This window comes from Papio anubis, chromosome 2 (genome assembly GCF_008728515.1).
Source record: "Papio anubis isolate 15944 chromosome 2, Panubis1.0, whole genome shotgun sequence".
Lineage (NCBI taxonomy): Eukaryota > Metazoa > Chordata > Mammalia > Primates > Cercopithecidae > Papio > Papio anubis.
The window spans coordinates 182,651,117-182,668,734 of NC_044977.1; the positions used below are offsets into that span (position 1 = coordinate 182,651,117).

The 17,618-nt window shown below is 42.2% G+C and overlaps 1 protein-coding gene across 3 annotated transcripts in view; it reads left to right on the plus strand.

Annotated features, from left to right (window-relative positions):
• Nucleotides 1-17,618, plus strand: part of STAC (SH3 and cysteine rich domain) — a 161,266-nt gene that overhangs the window by 90,866 nt on the left and 52,782 nt on the right. For all 3 annotated transcript variants that reach the window (XM_017956025.2, XM_031663860.1, XM_009201902.4), the window contains exons 3-5: nt 8,599-8,699; nt 10,895-10,976; nt 12,042-12,157. In XM_017956025.2, coding sequence (XP_017811514.1) covers nt 8,599-8,699; nt 10,895-10,976; nt 12,042-12,157 — 299 coding nt within the window. The remainder of the gene's footprint in view (nt 1-8,598; nt 8,700-10,894; nt 10,977-12,041; nt 12,158-17,618) is intronic.

Consider the following 17,618-nt stretch of genomic DNA (forward strand, 5'->3'; position numbering starts at 1 on the left):
CTTTCACTTTCAGTGGAAGAAATCTAGACCAGATCAGAGTAGAGATCTGTCAGCGTGCAGATGGCTGGCAGAGGCAGCGAGGAGAAGGGAAGTGAGCCGGGCTTCAGAGTTGTGTAGACCCAGACCCTAGTCCTATTCCTGTCCTCACTAGCTGCATATTGTTTGGCCTTCATACACAACCTGCAAAACTAAAGCAATGGAAATGCCACACAGACTGCTGAGATCATAAGAGGAGAGAAAAGTTTCAATATTGAGCTGCACAGTCAGTGAATTATATACCCATCCCAACTCAACATTTATTCATTCTTTCCAATGAAGTTACCTATTATCCCTACTTCCCCTGTTATAATATTTTTATATAAAAAGTAATGTTCTTTTATTAATAAAGTGAGGAAGCATCCAGGAAATTGCCTAATGGTGCATAAGAGTTCAATCATTTTTAATTCCTTCCTACCTTTTCTCCTTCCTATTCAAATGTAAGAATACAGAAGTAAAAAAGTAGAATCAGGATAAAAACTCAAGTTTCTGACTTCTCATACAATATCTTTTCTCGTGTGTATCTGTGTGTGTGTATGTATGTGTGTTTGTATATTCACTGACAAACTCTTTGAAACTTAGTTTGATTTTTTCCTCAATTCATTTTTTTCTTTCAAATTACCCTTTGTCTATATGAGAAGGGGAAAAATCATGCTCAGTGGCTCCATTTGGTTTAGCTAGCTTTATGTGACTTCAGAATCTTAGAAATTGTCCCCACATCATTACTTCACATCAAAGAGAAGTAGCATGTGAAAGTAATGAAAATACGTCACGTTATTTTTTTTTTAATTCGGCTATGGAGCATTGATTTCTTCAAATCATCGTGATTTCTTAGATTTTGAAGCCACAGGTTTCAATAATGGTACTAAGGATGTACAATTTATGCATTCCTTTGATTGTGGAACTCAATATTCCAAACATGTGATCATTCAGGCCATTATTTATGTGTTTAGTCAGTTGCCTTTGCATTGAATCACTACATAAAACTATGGCTAAATTGTTATGCTTCCACACTCCTATTATTACATGTGTCTAGGTATATGATGGCAGGCACTTCTGGGTCACACATGTGAGGTAAAAGCAGTAATAGAAGTCTGAAGCATCTGTCAGGATAACTAAGTGTTCACAGAGGCTGTCGTGGGTCACCCAGGGAGGCGAAAACTCATTCTATAAGGAGGAGGCAGAGGCCAATGCAAGCTATTAACAGGGAGAAGTCCACAAGCAAAATTAGAAAGGTCAAGAGGCACAGCTAACTTAGTTCTTGTCCAGATGGTTTTCAACATCTACTTTGAGGAGAGTAGGAGGATAGGAAGAGCCAATAGCAGAGACAGAAAGAGTGATTCCCAGAATCAGCTTTCAGCCAGCCTCCTAGGTCAGGTAGGAGTCTGATGGAACAGTATCTGGCCTGCATTGCAAGGTGACCTGGGAGGTTGGAGAGTTCTGGAGGCAGTCATATTAGAACATTGGAATAAAAAGCAAGGCTAGCCAGCTGGGAGCCCATACATAAAGATCTGTAGGCAGACTCGAACCTGGTGATCATGCAGACCTCCAGGAGTCAGGGGCCACATAAAAAAGTCCAGCTCTTTCAATAGAATTAAAGGGGTGAAGCCCCAGTATCCTCTTAGCCTGGACATTTGTCCTGTCCAGGCCTGGGTAGACTAATCTTTCCTGATGGACAGTGATGTACTTTGTACCAAGCACTTCACTGACCACAGGGACCCAGAGGTAAAGAATCCACCATTTCATGTCACGTCCCACATAACAGAAGAGGAGATGCCCTGTTGTAACAGGTGCTCTGAGACCCATGAGGGGACAGAGGAGAGTGGCGGGTTCTGCAGTTGTGGAGGGAGGGAGGATGTGTGTGCAGGAGGCTTTGGAAAGTACTTAGAGGTGGTTCATAGAAAGTAAGACTGTTTACCAGTCAAACAAGAAAGGCAGGGAAGGCAGCATGAGCAGCCTTCAAGAGTCATGACACAGCCACCCTTACCAGGAACCATAAATGATCTGATAAATCAAAGGAGGAACCCAAAGTGTCATGTTGAAAATGAAGCAAGGAAAGTAGGGAGGGGTTGCATGGTGGAGAGCTGCTTTAGTGATCTCCATGTGATTCTGTTTCTTCCTTGTGTTAGTGTATATTCAAGGGCAAACTGCTGATGAATAGAGCTAGCTGCATTATTAGGCCTGTTTTTACTGTCTAGCACCAGTTTTGTTATAGCCTTTAGTTTAAAAGTACTGACTCTGTCGTCATTATTACTGTTTGCATCATCCTTAGCCCTTAAATTCCTCTTGTCTGCCTTGGCACTGAAAATTACCCATTGCTTTTGCTCTCCTCTCTCCAGCTTTAAGACCCTTCTGTGACATGATCATTTGACCTTCTCTGGGCTCTGCACAACTCTTGATGCAGGTATCCCTCACAGGCTCCTCTCCCAGCCATGCCCCTGTACTGGTGGACGTTGAGAGGAGTCCAATAGCTAAACCTGGAAAAGCAGAGGCCTAGAAAGTCTTTGGACTATCTTACCTGTATTTACCTTAGAATCACTTACGGATATTTTATATAATCTAAGCAATATTTATGGACATTTCTATATGTGTAGTTACAGATTTTTTAAATTATTTTTCTTAAATCATGGTAAAGAGTCTTTTTTGTCTAATTTATACTAATTTCATCAAATAAATTACAGGAGTAATTCTATACTTGTACAATCTGGAAGCAGACTAATTATTAACAAGAATTATAACTGTTGTTCATTGTTGATTTAAGTACTGTACTGATTACATTTCTTTTCTTATGCAAGTTTATGTGTACTCATTCTCCAAATTATTTTTGTAGTTAAGTAATCTCAGTTGTAAATCACCATTTTATCCTGTTTTATCTTTAACTCTGACATTATATGAAATTGGATTGAGGATTAAGCAATGCCTCAATGGCAAAATCTTACCAAAATGAGTCCAGTCAATTATTTTACAGATATATGTAACTAATTTCATTTTTTTAAAAAAGTAGATGCATGCCATTTAGTGTAGTAGGTTCAGCCACCAGCATTGAGAAAAGCTTTTCAATATTTTCTTCCAACATTTATGTTCAGATGTCTTTGCACTCCAATATTTGGCTCTCTGTGGACAGCTCACTTAAGCATAGTGGTAAATGATACCACGCTCATAAAACAGCGCACTGCCTATCTCCTAATCAGTGTTGTATTGGCTTGCAGTGATCCATTCCAAACTCCATTTGAACATCATAACTAACATTTTTAATAATTTTCAGCTGTAACTTATAAAACCGTCTTACTTTAGCCCAGAACTTCACATGCCCAGGGAAGAACTGATGACTTAGGTCATGAGCTAGCCCCATATTTTCCCAACATCTCCATATCCCAAGAGCCACATCATTCTGAGGGATGACTTGACCCTGTTTCCAGAGACTTCATTTTTTTACCTGCTTTTTGTTACAGTAGTTCATGAGAATAGTTTAAAGGCAGATGGTACTGAAAGTTCTACAACAGAAACTGTCTCATCCCAGATTCGCGTCTGAAAGGCAATCACTTTTGTCCTCTTTCATTGTTTCTTCTGTCATTTATTTCAGCACTTCTAAATGCTGTGCTTCTGCTGCTGTTTATTGACTTTGTTGACTTCCTGCTGCAGAAGATGAGGGTTCAGCTCTCACATCTCCAGCAACACCCCTTGTTTCTTTCTTCCTTGCTGTCACCTTCTACAAAGAGTCATATCACAGTCTTTGCTCCCTTACTTCCATCTTCCCAAGTAGTTTTATCACAATTTTGTGATATATGGCCAATTTATGCCCTATTGTGGCTATTGTTCACTTCTGATTCAAGTACTGTACATTTCTTACAATCTTACACAGATTTTATTTTTCCTCAAATTAAAAATTGCCTTTTTTACTTCCTGAACGTTTCGTGTATCTATAATTATTTTTTTTCAAATGCCTTCACAGATTTATCAAATGCCATATCTATTACAGTATCAAAACCTCAAAGGTATCAATAAACTTTTTATTTTATTTTATTTTTTTATTGAGACGGAATCTCACTCTGTCACCTAGGCAGGAGAGCAGTGGTGCAGTCTCGGCTCACTCCAGCCTCTGTCTCCTGGGTTCAAGCAATTCTCATGCCTCAGTCTCCTGAATGACTGGGACTACAGGCAGGCGTAAACATGCCTGGCTAATTTTTGAATTTTTAGTAGAGATGGGTTTTTACCATGTTGGCCAGGCTGGTTTCAAACTTCTGACCTCAAATGATCTGCCCACCTCAGCTTCCCAAAGTGCTGGGATTACAGGCATGAACCATCACACCCGGCTAGTTTTTGAATTTGTTTTAGAGATGGAGTTTCACCATGTTGCCCAGGCTGGTCTCAAACTCTTGGCCTCAAACTCCTGGCCTCCACCCACCTTGGCCTCCCAAAGTATTGGGATTATATGCATGCACCACTGCATCTGGCTATCAATAAACTTTAAAGTGCTATTTTTTTCCAAGTCTGCTGGCTTACTTCTTCTTGACCCTCCAGTGTCCGGGTACTGCAGTTATCATAGTGGGCTACCGCTTACCTCTCCTCGGTGTCGGTTGTCAGTTCTTCTGTTATGTACTGGATCTGATATTTTCCTCTTTCTTGATTTAGTCCCTCATTTTTCTGAGTCATATTCTCTAGCAGTTTTCTAAGAAAACGTATGTGTAAAGTAAATATTCTGAATCCCTGAAGATAGGAAAATATCTTTATTCTACCTTCATACATGTTAATAATTTGGCTGGGCATAAAATTCTGGGTTGCAAATCTTTTTTTTCTCAGAAAATTTTAACAGCTTTTGAAATTTCATCTTCTTCTAGTTTCCAAGTTGTTACTGAGACATTCAGTCTCCCTATCATCTACTAAGTTGCTTACCATATCTCCACTTGCCTTTTATCTTCCAAATATGTTAAACTCTCATCTATTCTTGCTATTTCTTCCAATAACCTTGTTCTGTGTAGTATATGCTTTGTTTTTAAATTCCTGGACTGTAATTTTTGTAGGGTGTTGGTAGGACTAAGTGGGAAATTTATATGATTGGTCCACCATTGTTTATCCAAAGTTCAGTGGCATCTTTGCTTCCAGATATTTAAACCCATGCAATCCTTTTGCATACATTGTGATACTATTCTATTAAAAACTCTGAGAGTAGATAGTACTAGTCCCATTTAATGATGTAGCTGAGGTTCCAGAAATACTAGTAGTTTTCTTAAATTTAAAGAGCCAGACTGAGACAGATTCAAATTTAAAACTATGTTTTTCCTACTCTATTCACGCATAAGGGTCCCTTGCAGCAATGACTTTGTGATGGTGGTCACTAGTGATAAAACAGGGCAGACCATGGCTTCTCCATATCTTGCTACAGTAAACTAATGCCACTGCTGTGATGTGAATTATTCCTTTGAACTATTCTCTGAGCTGAAGAATGAAAGCTTTCCTCTTCAATCATTCCTGTTATCCCAGAATGGACATTGGAACATCAGAAACCAAATAATTGCTGGTGGTCTGGTTCATACAAAACAGTGTACTGTATAAGAACAGACATGGAAAACTGAAATCATGGTGTTTGGGCCTGAATAAAATACATATATTTTAACATATAATGATACTATTGCAGAGTCCAGCACACAATGAAATAACTTCCTCTTTGAAGCTTTTACTTAAATTCCCACATAGAGCACAAATAGCATTCTCTAATTTGAAAACGAAAAGTAAGTAATTGCTTTCAAAGTCCAGTCTTTTGAAAGCACAGCAGTCTTTCAGCTAAGTAGTTATTCTCCAAAAGGAAAAGGGACTTTTCAGTGAGTGTTTATAAACAAGCATACATGCCCAATAATTTAGAGTGTGTTCATGTGTCACTTCAGCTTTCTGTGAAGTGACTATGACAGCAGACACACATCACGTGAAATGATGCCACCCTGAAGAAAGTTTTCAGGTAATATACCTCCTGAAGGGTTTCTAACTCTTTTCTCATTCAGGGGTTTGCCTGTTGCTTTTCCAGGTTACATGCCAGGTTCTTACCCACGCTTACATTATCATCCAGTTAGCCCCAACCTCATCTTCATGTAGGTTAAACAACCCAAATAATAGGAGGAAATATTTAGGACAAGCAATGAAAGAGTGAAACCAGGCAGGACCTTCTCCAACTTGGGGCAAATCTTATACTACTTGGACCCTTAGGCATCTCATCTTTGAAATGAAATAATACAAATAGATCTTCAAGTTCCCCCTCTCAGCTCTTGAACACTATGTATGCATCGTTGATTAATCAACTTCCACGAATTATCTCAAACCAGCCACCATTGCTTCAGTTCATGAGTGACCATGAAAAAAATGTGTTCATTAATTTATTTAATGTATATTTGTCAGGCGTCATGCTCAAGAGCTGGGAATATCGAGGCAAATTAACAGACACAGTCCTTAGCCTCATTGAGTTCATGGTCCAGAGGGAAAGGCAGACTAAAACAAACTTTCAAATAAATAATAATCATGATAAACGATGTGAAAGATAACCACAGAGTGTTGGGAGAAAAAGTAAGAGGAAAAGGATAATTTAGACAGGGGTGGGAAATGTTTTCAAGAAAGCTTCATTGAAATGCCAAGAGATCCACAGACTGAGGGGTTGCTAGCCAACTGAAGAGTGATGGAAACCGCATGCCAAGCATATGAAGCAGCATGTGTAGAGAGCTGAGGAATTAAACAACTCAAGTATTCAAGGAACTATAAGAAGACCACATGGCTAAAGCATGGTGAGCAAGAGGGATTGGCCTGAGATCAAGTTAAAGGTGGGCTCCCAAAGCATGCAGAGCCTTGCCAGTAGGATGAGCACCTTATAATACATCAGAAAGGCAGACAGAACCTGCTGAAAGATGTTTAAGCAAGAAATAGAGATGATTTGATTACATTTTAAAACATTACCCCAGCACTGCACACACATTGGGTTGGAGGAGGACAAAAACAGATGAAGCAGTGAGAGTGGCTAGATGGTGAGGCAATTGTGGAGAAGAGGGTGGATTTTGTAATCTTAGGACATCTTCACTTTGGGACCCTCACACAGATCTCACTTTGGGTCTGTGGTCAGCTGTGTTGTACAGAAGGGTATCTTGACTTCATGTCTCGCACTACATGGATGTATTCATTCCTGTATCTCCCCTCTAAAGAGATTTACTTTGTTGAAATCCTGTTGTCTCTCCAGGTTGTCATCTTGGATAGCATTCGACATAATCCATATCTGATCCATGAGAATGACATATTTGTTGGACTCACCAACCCTTCTAACAAGCTTTTGGAGTGCAGGCCCTGTTCATACAACTGTCTCCTCAGTAGACTGACAGGACCCCTGGCCACCTATGTCTCTTATTTTTAGGTTTTTCCAAGAATGGGTGTGGCCACAGCCGTATGTCTCACAGACTCACACAGGTCAAGCTGTTAAAATAGTCGCTTGAGACCCTCTTAGGACTGAGGAGAAAATAGAGCACCCCCGATCCTTCTCATCATGGTAAAGGAGGAGGGATAAGACTGATAGTGTCTCAACAACTCTGCAAAGAAATCCTCTCTCCACTACCTCACCTTTCTTCCTCTTTTCTAATACATGAGGTGCTTGGTCATCTAAGAGTGGCAACAATTCATTTGGGCACCTCTTTGAGACCTGCCTGGGAACCTACCCTCTTACTTTGGGATATCAGAGCAGATGGCACCTCTTGTCTTGCATTCTCTTGTCTTGGACTAGATGAAGGGAGAACACACCCATTTTAACATCCTGTCTTAACCTTTATCCAGCCACTTTCTGAAATAATGAACACCGGTGTGCAGCACCTGCCATCTTCCTGAAGCTCCCACACCCTGCCCTCTTCCTGGGCCTCCCAGTTCCTCTCCAGTGCTCCTGCCTTGGGCCTTTGTGCATGCAGCTACCAGGATGGCTCTCTGCCTTTTCTTCTCCGCCTTCTTTCTTCTCACTCCATGATAACACCCTGTCCCAAGAAGCTAAGTGACTCACCTCAGCCACAATTTCATTATCATTCACATCCTCTTCCTCTTTCCCCAGGCTGGGGTTGGCATCTGATTGAGTCCTCTCTCCCCTTTTTAGAAGACTCTCAGCCCCACTCTCACACAGACCTGCCCTTCCCCCGAATCAATCATTTCCCTGAGAGTTTGTCCAACAGCTCAGATCCGGTGACAGAAAGAAGAAAATACATGAAAGTTCAGGACTTGCACTACTCAGTAAGACACAGAAAAGTAGAACTGAGTAATCTACATGAAAAGCAAAGAAAATGGAATTTACTAGCTTGAATTGAGGGAACAAAGGACATGGAGGAGGCTTAGAGTTGCTGGAGTAGTGAATAGGAAAGATGGGGAGAAACCAGATGTAGGAGAAAGCAGAAGAGTCTACCATATATATATTTTTTTCCATTTTGAAAGCTTCATGAAAAAGTTGTAGGAAAGAATTACCTGGTTATAGAGGGAACCTTGTTTTCTGTGATTTTAGACTAATCAGCAGGAAAGGGCAGGTTGTATCCTAACCAAAGTTTGCCATGTGCCTGACAGGAACAAATGCTAAGCATGGACTGCGCTGCAAAGCCTGTAAGATGAGCATCCACCACAAGTGCACAGATGGCCTGGCATCCCAGCGGTGCATGGGCAAGCTGGTAAGGGCTTGTGCCAGGAGTGAGGCCCACACCTCCCTGCTAGGGCACTTGCCTGCTGCAGTCCTTCCCTGAAACCCTGAGCAAAGCACCCCAGAACTGGCTGCCAGCTTGGTTTCCTAATTGGCATCATCAGAAAACAAGGACAAGGAGCTTTGTCAACCTAATCAACAATGCCCTACCTTGAAAGGGAGTCACGGTCATTAATAGAGTGACCAACTTCTCCCAGGTTGGCACTTTCTCAGTTTTAATACTGAAAGTCCCACATCCTGGGACTGTTCAGGTTTTAAAAGTGAAAGTCATGCATCTCAGGAACCCCCTAAGCCCCAGGCTAACTAATGGTTGGTCACCCTAGTGCTTCCCTGGTTGTCAGCTCAGTGGGTAACAAGAGAGGATAAGAGCTAAGCTCACACAAAAGAGGAGAGAGTAATAAATATCAGCACCAATTTAACAGAATAATGTTGGCCAAACCAAGGGAGATTGAATGGCCCTTGAGATGGCTGATCATACCATCTCAGGAGGATGGGCTTCAGTCCTGGTGCCACATATTGATTAAGAAGCAATTCAAGCCTGGCACAATGGCTCACGCCTATAATCCCAGCACTTGGGACACTAAGGTGGGTCGATCGCTTAAACCCAGGAGTTCGAGACCAGCCTGGGCAACATGGTGAGACCCCATCTCTACAAAAATTTAAAAATTAGGCCGGGTGCGGTGGCTCATGCCTGTAATCTCAGCGCTTTGGGAGGCCGAGGCGGGTGGATCACAAGGTCAGGAGATGGAGACCATCCTGGCTAACATGGTGAAACCCTGTTGCTACTAAAAATACAAAAAAAGAAAAAAAAATTAGCGGGCATGGTGGCAGGCACCTGTAGTCCCAGCTACTCAGGAGGCTGAGGCAGGAGAATGGCATGAACCCGGGAGGTGGAGGTTGCAGTGAGCCAAGATCGCGCCACTGCACTCTAGCTTGGGCGACAGAGTGAAACTCTGTCTCAAAAAAAAAAAAAAAATTTAAAAATTAGCTGGGTGTGTTGGTGTGTGCCTGTAGTTTCAGCTACTCAGGAGGCTGAGATTAGAGGATCGCTTGAGCCCGGAAGGCAGAGGTTTCAGTAAGCCAGATTGCACAACTGCACTCTAGCCTGAGTGACAGAGCTAGAACCTATCTCAAAAATTTTTTTTCAAAAAGCAATCCAGAGCACAAATTTGAGGGTATTTGAAACTAGGATGGCCAAAGGATTGTAAAAAGTACCAAGAATGTCTACCCTAGAGAATAATTAGACAGGACATCAACAGCTGTCTTCAAAAAATTTTAGGCCTAAAGTTTAGAAGAGTAACTCTATTGTCCTTTGAGGCTCCTGGGGAAAGGCCTAACATCAGTGGATACTAAGTCTTAGCGATAAAAGATAATGTCTTGCCTCTAGGGTTAGTGAATGCTCCTTCACCCCCTACCATCACTGACAGTGTACCGACAAGGGACACCACTTTCCAGGAACATTACGGAGGATTCTGGAATTCTCGTAGGGACTGGGCCACCAAGTTCCCATCCAGTGGTGGCGTATAGTGAGTCCAGGTTCTTAGTTTATCTATTTACTCTGATTTGCAATGTCTCTTTTCTCAAACTTCTGCCTCCCCTGCTTCCCCTTCTCCTTCTCCAGTGGTGATTCCCATAAGCCAAGACAGACCATGAAGGAGAGGTCGGAAAAAGAGAGAACAGAATCCAGAACACAGAGCAAATGATTCTGGGTAAAGCTCTTCAGATATACAAGAGCTTTTAGGCCTCCCTCTGAGGTCTACTTACCCATGCCCAGGCCTTTCTTTTATTTATATTATTTTAACAAACCACAATAACAAACTGTGGTGAAATAATATGTGGCAGTCCACTTGTAATCCAGGAGGCAATGAAGATCTGGGATACAAAGGAGGCTGCAGTGCCCTGCAGAAGGAGGACAGGCAGGACTGGGGAGGTCAGGGCCAGGACCTTGTTTTCTGGATAGAGTGTAACTTGCTTGTTGCCACTATTCCTCCCTGCCTCTGTGTCCCTGCTGGGGTTAAATTGTGGAATTATAGGATAAATCAGCATGTTAATGGGAGACAGGAGGGTGCTCCTGGAGAAACCAATTGGTTTTATTTAGGGAGCTCTTGTATGATTTTCTCCATCTCCCTTGACATTAACCCCTTGCCTTCCTCATTCTCTCTCCAGCCAAAGGGGTTTCGGCGTTACTACAGCTCCCCCTTGCTCATTCATGAACAGTTTGGCTGCATTAAAGAAGTTATGCCCATTGGTGAGTCGGGACATTGATGGGTTGAGTTGAGTTTGAAGCAGCAAAGTTAGTAATGGCTACTGTCCTCCCAGGGCTGCAAAACCCATGGGGTATCTCTGTGTACTTGTTTGGTGGCTGTTTGGGGTATGACTGTGTGTTTTGCTGGAAGGGAAACATAAAGTGGACCAAATTGTCCAGGAATTTTCATCCTTTCCCTGATGAAGCTCAGAAAACACCTAAGTCCCAAAGGCTTAGTAATCCCACCGTCAGCAGCATGGTGAAGTGGAAAGAACACAGAGCATGGCATCCCCCAGACCAGACTCAAAGCTCAGCTCCCTATTGACAACTGCGTGTCTTTGAACAAGTTACTTGACCTGTCAACTCCTACAAAATGAGAACAGCAATTGCTGCGTTTCATAATTGCTATAAAAAATAAATATAGGTTATACACCAATGCTTAGTAGGAGCTGAGTGAATATATTATTCTCTAATGAAGATCAAGAGATACCCTATATTTATTGATAGCTTTGGCTTGGATTTCTTCTCTAACAATATTTTTCAGTTTACTTCTATTATTTTTTTTCTCTCTCTGAAAATCTCGACATCTATTTTTGCTTTTTTAGGGGGGCAAGTTTTAAACTAGAAATTTGTAAATTAGAAAGCTTTCAATTAGAAATTAATGAGGCTCAGTAGTGACAAGTTATTTCTAAAACAGTTGCCTCCTACTGCAAACTTTGTGTGTCAAGGCTTTGCACCTTGGTGAGCACAGCCTCCCAGTAGAGGCAATAAAGCTGGTCCCTGTAAGAATCTGGAAATTAGAGAGGAGTAATGAAACAGGAAATCCAATCAGGAAGAATTTGGGAGCAGAGTACTAGTTGGTACATGGCAGGACCTGCAAACGGGAGCATGCTGCATGGGGGCGCATCTGTGAGGAACACTTGGCCATGAAAGCCCTGTCTACCCAGAGGCTGAGGTCCTCTGCACAGAGCCTGCTTCTCAGGTGCTGTTCACCCAGGAGATGTGGTAAGCAGTTGGCTGGGTCCTCTCAGATGAGCTTCCTCAGATGAACTTTCTCTTCTGTTGCAGCCTGTGGCAATAAGGTGGACCCTGTCTACGAGACCCTCCGCTTCGGCACCTCCCTGGCCCAGAGGACAAAGAAGGGCAGCTCCGGCAGTGGCTCTGACTCACCTCACAGAACCTCTGTAATTATCCTCTTCCTTCCTCAGTTTGTCTATGGCGGTCCTGGGCAGAGCGGGCCTCAGGCACTCCAGTATGGGGGACTCCACCTAACTGCCTCATGAGGGCAGGTCTGCAGGGAGTCAGGCACCTGCCAAAGAGAAACCCAAAGTGTTTTGAGCCACTAAGGATTAACTTTCTGTTGTCAACACCCAGGGATTATTTTACTTTCCTGCCCAAAGACCATCCCCTTGGCCTCATGCTTCTTGACCCTTCCCATGGACCCCCTCTCCTTTACCTTCCCACCAATATTAGATAACATATGAGTCAACACACATAAATGTTTGGCTCAAACAATGGTCAGGAACTTGGAAGTCCTGGCTATTTCCAGTTTTCCTTTTAGCTACATTCCAGTTCAAAGACACAGCTATTTCTCACATCTTTTGTCTTTTCTCTGTAAGAGAGGGCACGCCTCTTGATTGCACACAAAAACTGCCCTCTCAACGGTACCTGAACTATGACTCTGTGGGACGCTCACCCTTCCACGCACCTCTCCTAAGTTTCATCTGACTTACACTGACTGTCGCATGCATCTCTGTGACCTGTTATCATCATCTTGTCTCTGGTTGTTTCAACCAGAATTTCTACAAATACTCCAAGATGCCATATAACTCTTCAGCCCATGCTGGAAGCCACCATTCCTCCAGCAAAGAGGCAAGGACCTTCCAGTTCACATGGCCACTTAGGATAGCCAGCACCTAGTTGCCAGTTCCATTGTTGCAGCCTCTGCTGGACTGGAAGCTTCCAGGCAAGACACAGATGAGACTTCAAAATGGTCTGCCCCATTGAGTCCTCTCAACATCAACTGATTAGGTGGATTATGGGAAGAGGGGCAGGGCACACTCCTGGGAGGGGTTCTCAGAGACCGAGTTGAAGCAGCTTCCTCACTGGGTGCAGGTGAAGCCACAAGATTGTAGATAGGTGAATAGGAATGTAGGTCGGTAGGCAAGTAGGTAGGTTTATAGGTCCTCTGCCTAATGCCATGTGGCTATCCTTGAAGCCATCTTTAAACTCATGTTTAAAGCCCTGTTCTTCATGCATTCACTGATTTCTGAGAGGAAAGAACTGAAAATCATTTTTACTCTTTTTCCTTACTGTACGTAAAATTGACGTCAGATAGTTCTTTCTTCTACTCAGCTAGCAGACATGAATGGCCTACAGTTTACTAGCACTGTAGGGGACACAAAAGAAGAGGAAGACATAGCTTTGTACCCTTAGAATTCACAACTTATTTCTGAAGAAGAAATTTCAACAGCCAAGAAATTTGACAATGGTGGCCTTGTTTACCATTTTTTAAAAAATACACTTTTATATGTCTTATCTCATTTTATTAAGATTGAGAACGTAACATACATGTGTTAAGGATATTATAGTGACTGTGTCATATGAGTATTGAAGCATTTCATAGCAAAGATGAAAAATGTTTTTGCTTCAGTAGACATTGCCTCAAAGCAGTGAGGGGATAATGTGTGTCATTTTAAGATACCTGATTACCTCCTTAGGGAGGAGATCATTGTCATTTGGCATCCAAAAGATAACGCAAATTCTTTTACTGAAAGAAGAATAAAAATAGTGCTAATGTGATGAAAGTATACAAAGCATCCGTGGGTAGGATTTATATGTAAATAAAGGCTGCTTAGGTTGGGTAACAATAATATACATAAAGTGTTTAGCACAGGGCCTGACATAATTGATGCTCAATGAATGGAAATTGTTACTGTTCTTTATTTTAATTCACTCAAAAAATTTTTTTAGAGATGAAGTCTTGCTGTGTTGCCCAGGTTGGCCTCAAACTCCTGGAGTCAAACGATCCTCCTGCCTGAGTGTACTGAGTAGCTGGGATTACAGGTGCATGCCACTGAACCCAGCTGTTTCATTTTCATTACGCATCCAGGCCTTAACAGTGTTTTCTTTCAACCTGAGTTATTGTGAGGCTAAACAGGATGTAGTATATTAACAAGGCAAGTATGTTACCTGAGAAGGGCATTTCCCAGAGCCACTTATGCTTGGGCAGTGTTAAAAACCCCTGACTTACTCAAGGGTACCTTCCCTGTTCTGCTCAGCCCATCTCCTTCTCCGACGTGTCCTCCTGTAACTCCGTAAGTTGGAGTGTTCCCAGGGGTCTGCTTTTCTTGGTCTTCTTATTCTACTTTCTTTTTGGTTGACCTCTGTCACATTCCTTTAGTTCAAGCACCACCTCTACACTGATGACTCCCTTAGATATTTCCTCTTGCCCAAGCACCGAACCAGTCCTACAGATATTGCAAAATCAGCAGATTCAGATTAAACTCATATTCCATTAGGGATTAGGTCCTATAATTCACACCTCAGAAATAATATCAAAGATACCCTTAGTATTTATCACCAGTACTAGAGGTTTGAACCTCATAATCTCTCACTCAGATTATTATAAAGAAATAACTGTGCTACCCTTTTGAGCCTACCCTTAACAGTGCCCCTGATTTATCAACCCTTAAAGAAAGGCTTTGCACAACTTCCCTAATTAAAATCCTCTATGCTTATGTCAGAACAATAATGCCCAAACTCTTAGGCATGGCATATGAGTCCTGTCATTACCCTAAAAACCCACTTTCCCCTGCACGCCCCAAGCCCTATAACATATCTATGACTCAGAACATGTTGCTCCACTGAGCTGAAATTTTTTAAGACCCACTCTATTTTTACACCAACAATGAACAGTTCCCAGACTGCCCCAAGCATGGTGAGTTGCTCCTCCCACAAGCCTTCAAGAATTCCTTTCTTAAGGAATATACATGATTGCATTGTACTCATCTGCTATTGTATCGATTCCCTAAATAAATGCTGAGTATCTGGTGAGTATCTAGGTCCCGTTCCTTATTCATCTCATTACACCAGGGACTGACAGAGTGCCTGGCACATAGTGAATACTCAAGAAATGTGTGAAGAATGAGGAAGAATTAACAAGGAACTTTTGAAGACTGATCTCAGAATCCTCCGGGATCCACACAACACTTCATTTCTCACACCCTAAGCTCCGGGCACAGTTTTCCATTTCCTGCATAGTCATGCTCTGTTCAGACATTCAAACTATCTCCACCTCTCTCAGACAACATCTCTCCAAGCTTCTGGGTCTGGTTGGGCACCTGCCTCTTCCCTGGTCCCCCGGAGCATCCAGTTCATTAATCCATTGGTTATCGATTGCTTGGTAATTTTCATTTTCCGGTTTGATTTTTCTCTCAATTTCCCAGTCCTCTCCTCAATTAGACTAACCTGCTTAAATGCAAGGACTCTTTTATTCACAGCTTTGTGTTTTCATTACTTTATACCAGTGATTCTCAAATGCTGGGGCATATCAGAATCCACTGGAGAACTTTGTAACAATACAAAGGCCCAGGTTCTGCTGGCCCTTCATAGAGTCAATACATATGTGATGAGTGCACGAATCAATGAATGAATGAGCACCCTCCTCAGTCAAAACTGCCTAAACTTCTATAATAGAAGGCTGGCAATGAGCTAAATCAGTGGTTCTCAGTGTGTGGTCTCTGGATCTACAGCATCAGCATCACCTGAAACTTGTTAGAAATGCAAATTTGGGTTTCTCTCTAGGAGCTGCAAAATCGGAAAATCTGATTTGGGGAGCCCAACAATTTCCATTTTTAAAAACCCTCCAGGTGATTCTGATGCACGTTGAAGTTGGAGAATTGCTGAGTTAAATTAAAAACTAAAGTTTGCTTCCAAATAAACCAGCCCTCTGTCTCTCTCCTCTTCACCCTTGCTCTTACTCCATCTCTGTGTGAACAGCATTTGAGTGACACACTTACAGTGGCCACAAGCCTGGATCTGAAGTTTGAAACAGAGATCCAAGAACGCTACTCATCTCCCTAATCCCACCTACCACATCGCATCTCCTTTCTCAGGGGAGTGAGGAGGGCCATTGCTGTCAATGAGTTGCTTCCCCAAAACCACACAGAGCTCACTCTCAGCCTGTAACCATCTCCCCCTACAAGGCAAGACTGTTTGTAGATGCCATCCAGCAGTCAAAGGAAAAGCACAAACACAACTGGTCAGAGTAGAGAGATCTCTGTCCCCTTTGACCAGCATTCTGAACAAGCCTTTCTCAAATCTTTGGTGAGAGCCGGGAGGTCATCTCACTTCAGTGCAAGCCTCTCCATGGTTGTGTGAGGCTGGCATTGATGGAAGGGCAACTGAAAAGTCAGCACATAGAGGCAATCGCGGAGAGACGGCTCCCCAGAGATGGCTCTGATCTATCTGCATGAGCAGTAGATGGCTGCTTCTGCGGTTCTGAGCTTTGCTGGACTATGACAAACAGACCTCCTTGGAAACATTCCATAGTAGGCAATGAACATGTCAGCCTCCTCATTTGGGGCTGATGCTGAGAAGTAGTAAGACCACCAGAAGGACAATTGGGGATGTCCAGTTTGCTTTCATCTCTAATATAGCTTTGTCTTTAGCAACATCTGAACCCTACAGACTGGTTTTAGGAGCAAAAAGCATAGTTTTCTGAATGTCAAAGGGATGTCCATTTATTTCCGTCCACTTATACTGGCACTGGTTCCACCAGTAGATATTTGTTGGAGTTTAGCTCTGTGAAGGCGTTGTTCTGACAGCTGCAGGGAGACAAAGACAAACCAAATTGTACTTAAAGATCTGTCACTTCACTCTTTCCCCAAAGTCCAACTATCCTCAAAGGAAGAAAACAGAGACATAGATTGGTTGGTACTTTAAAGTGATTTTGTTTCCTGCCTGCAGGTCAGTGGTAATGAACTTCAGCATCCTGCATTTATTTTTATTTATTTATTTTTTTTAGTATTTTTATGTCCTAAAGTTAACATATTCCTGCACAGCAAAGCTTTGTTCCACAGGTTTATTTTCTTCCAGGGTTGCAGAGGCATTTGTCTTACATTGTTGAGAAGTCACTGCTTGGCTGTTTCCAAATTGTTATGTTTTTCTCAATGTACTTTCAAATGTTCTAAAATATAAAAGGCTTGATGGCTTTGGGAAGGCTAGAAGAAACCAAATTCAAACAACATTCTGGGAGTTAGTTGGCTAGTTTATGAATAATCTTCAGTTTCATAAGATTAAATTAACATAAGTGAAATTCTCTACAAACCAACTTCTGTATAGAAATTGTGAGCTTCAAAGGGAGCAGGGCATGAGTGACTTAGAGACTCTGTGACTTTTTTTTTCTTCTTTCTGCTGTGTCATGAAAGTAACAGTGTTTGAAAAAAAAATCTTAAAGCTAAATTGTAACAAAAATCAGTCTCTGGAGGGTGGTGCTAAAGGGCTCTAGAGCTGGCTAGGAGAGCTAAGAAGATAACTTTTTCCTCTCCGATAAGATATAAATAAATAATTTTTAAAAATATGACTGTCAATCAGGCCAGGCACGGTGGCTCATGCCTATAATCCCAGCACTTTGGGAGGCTG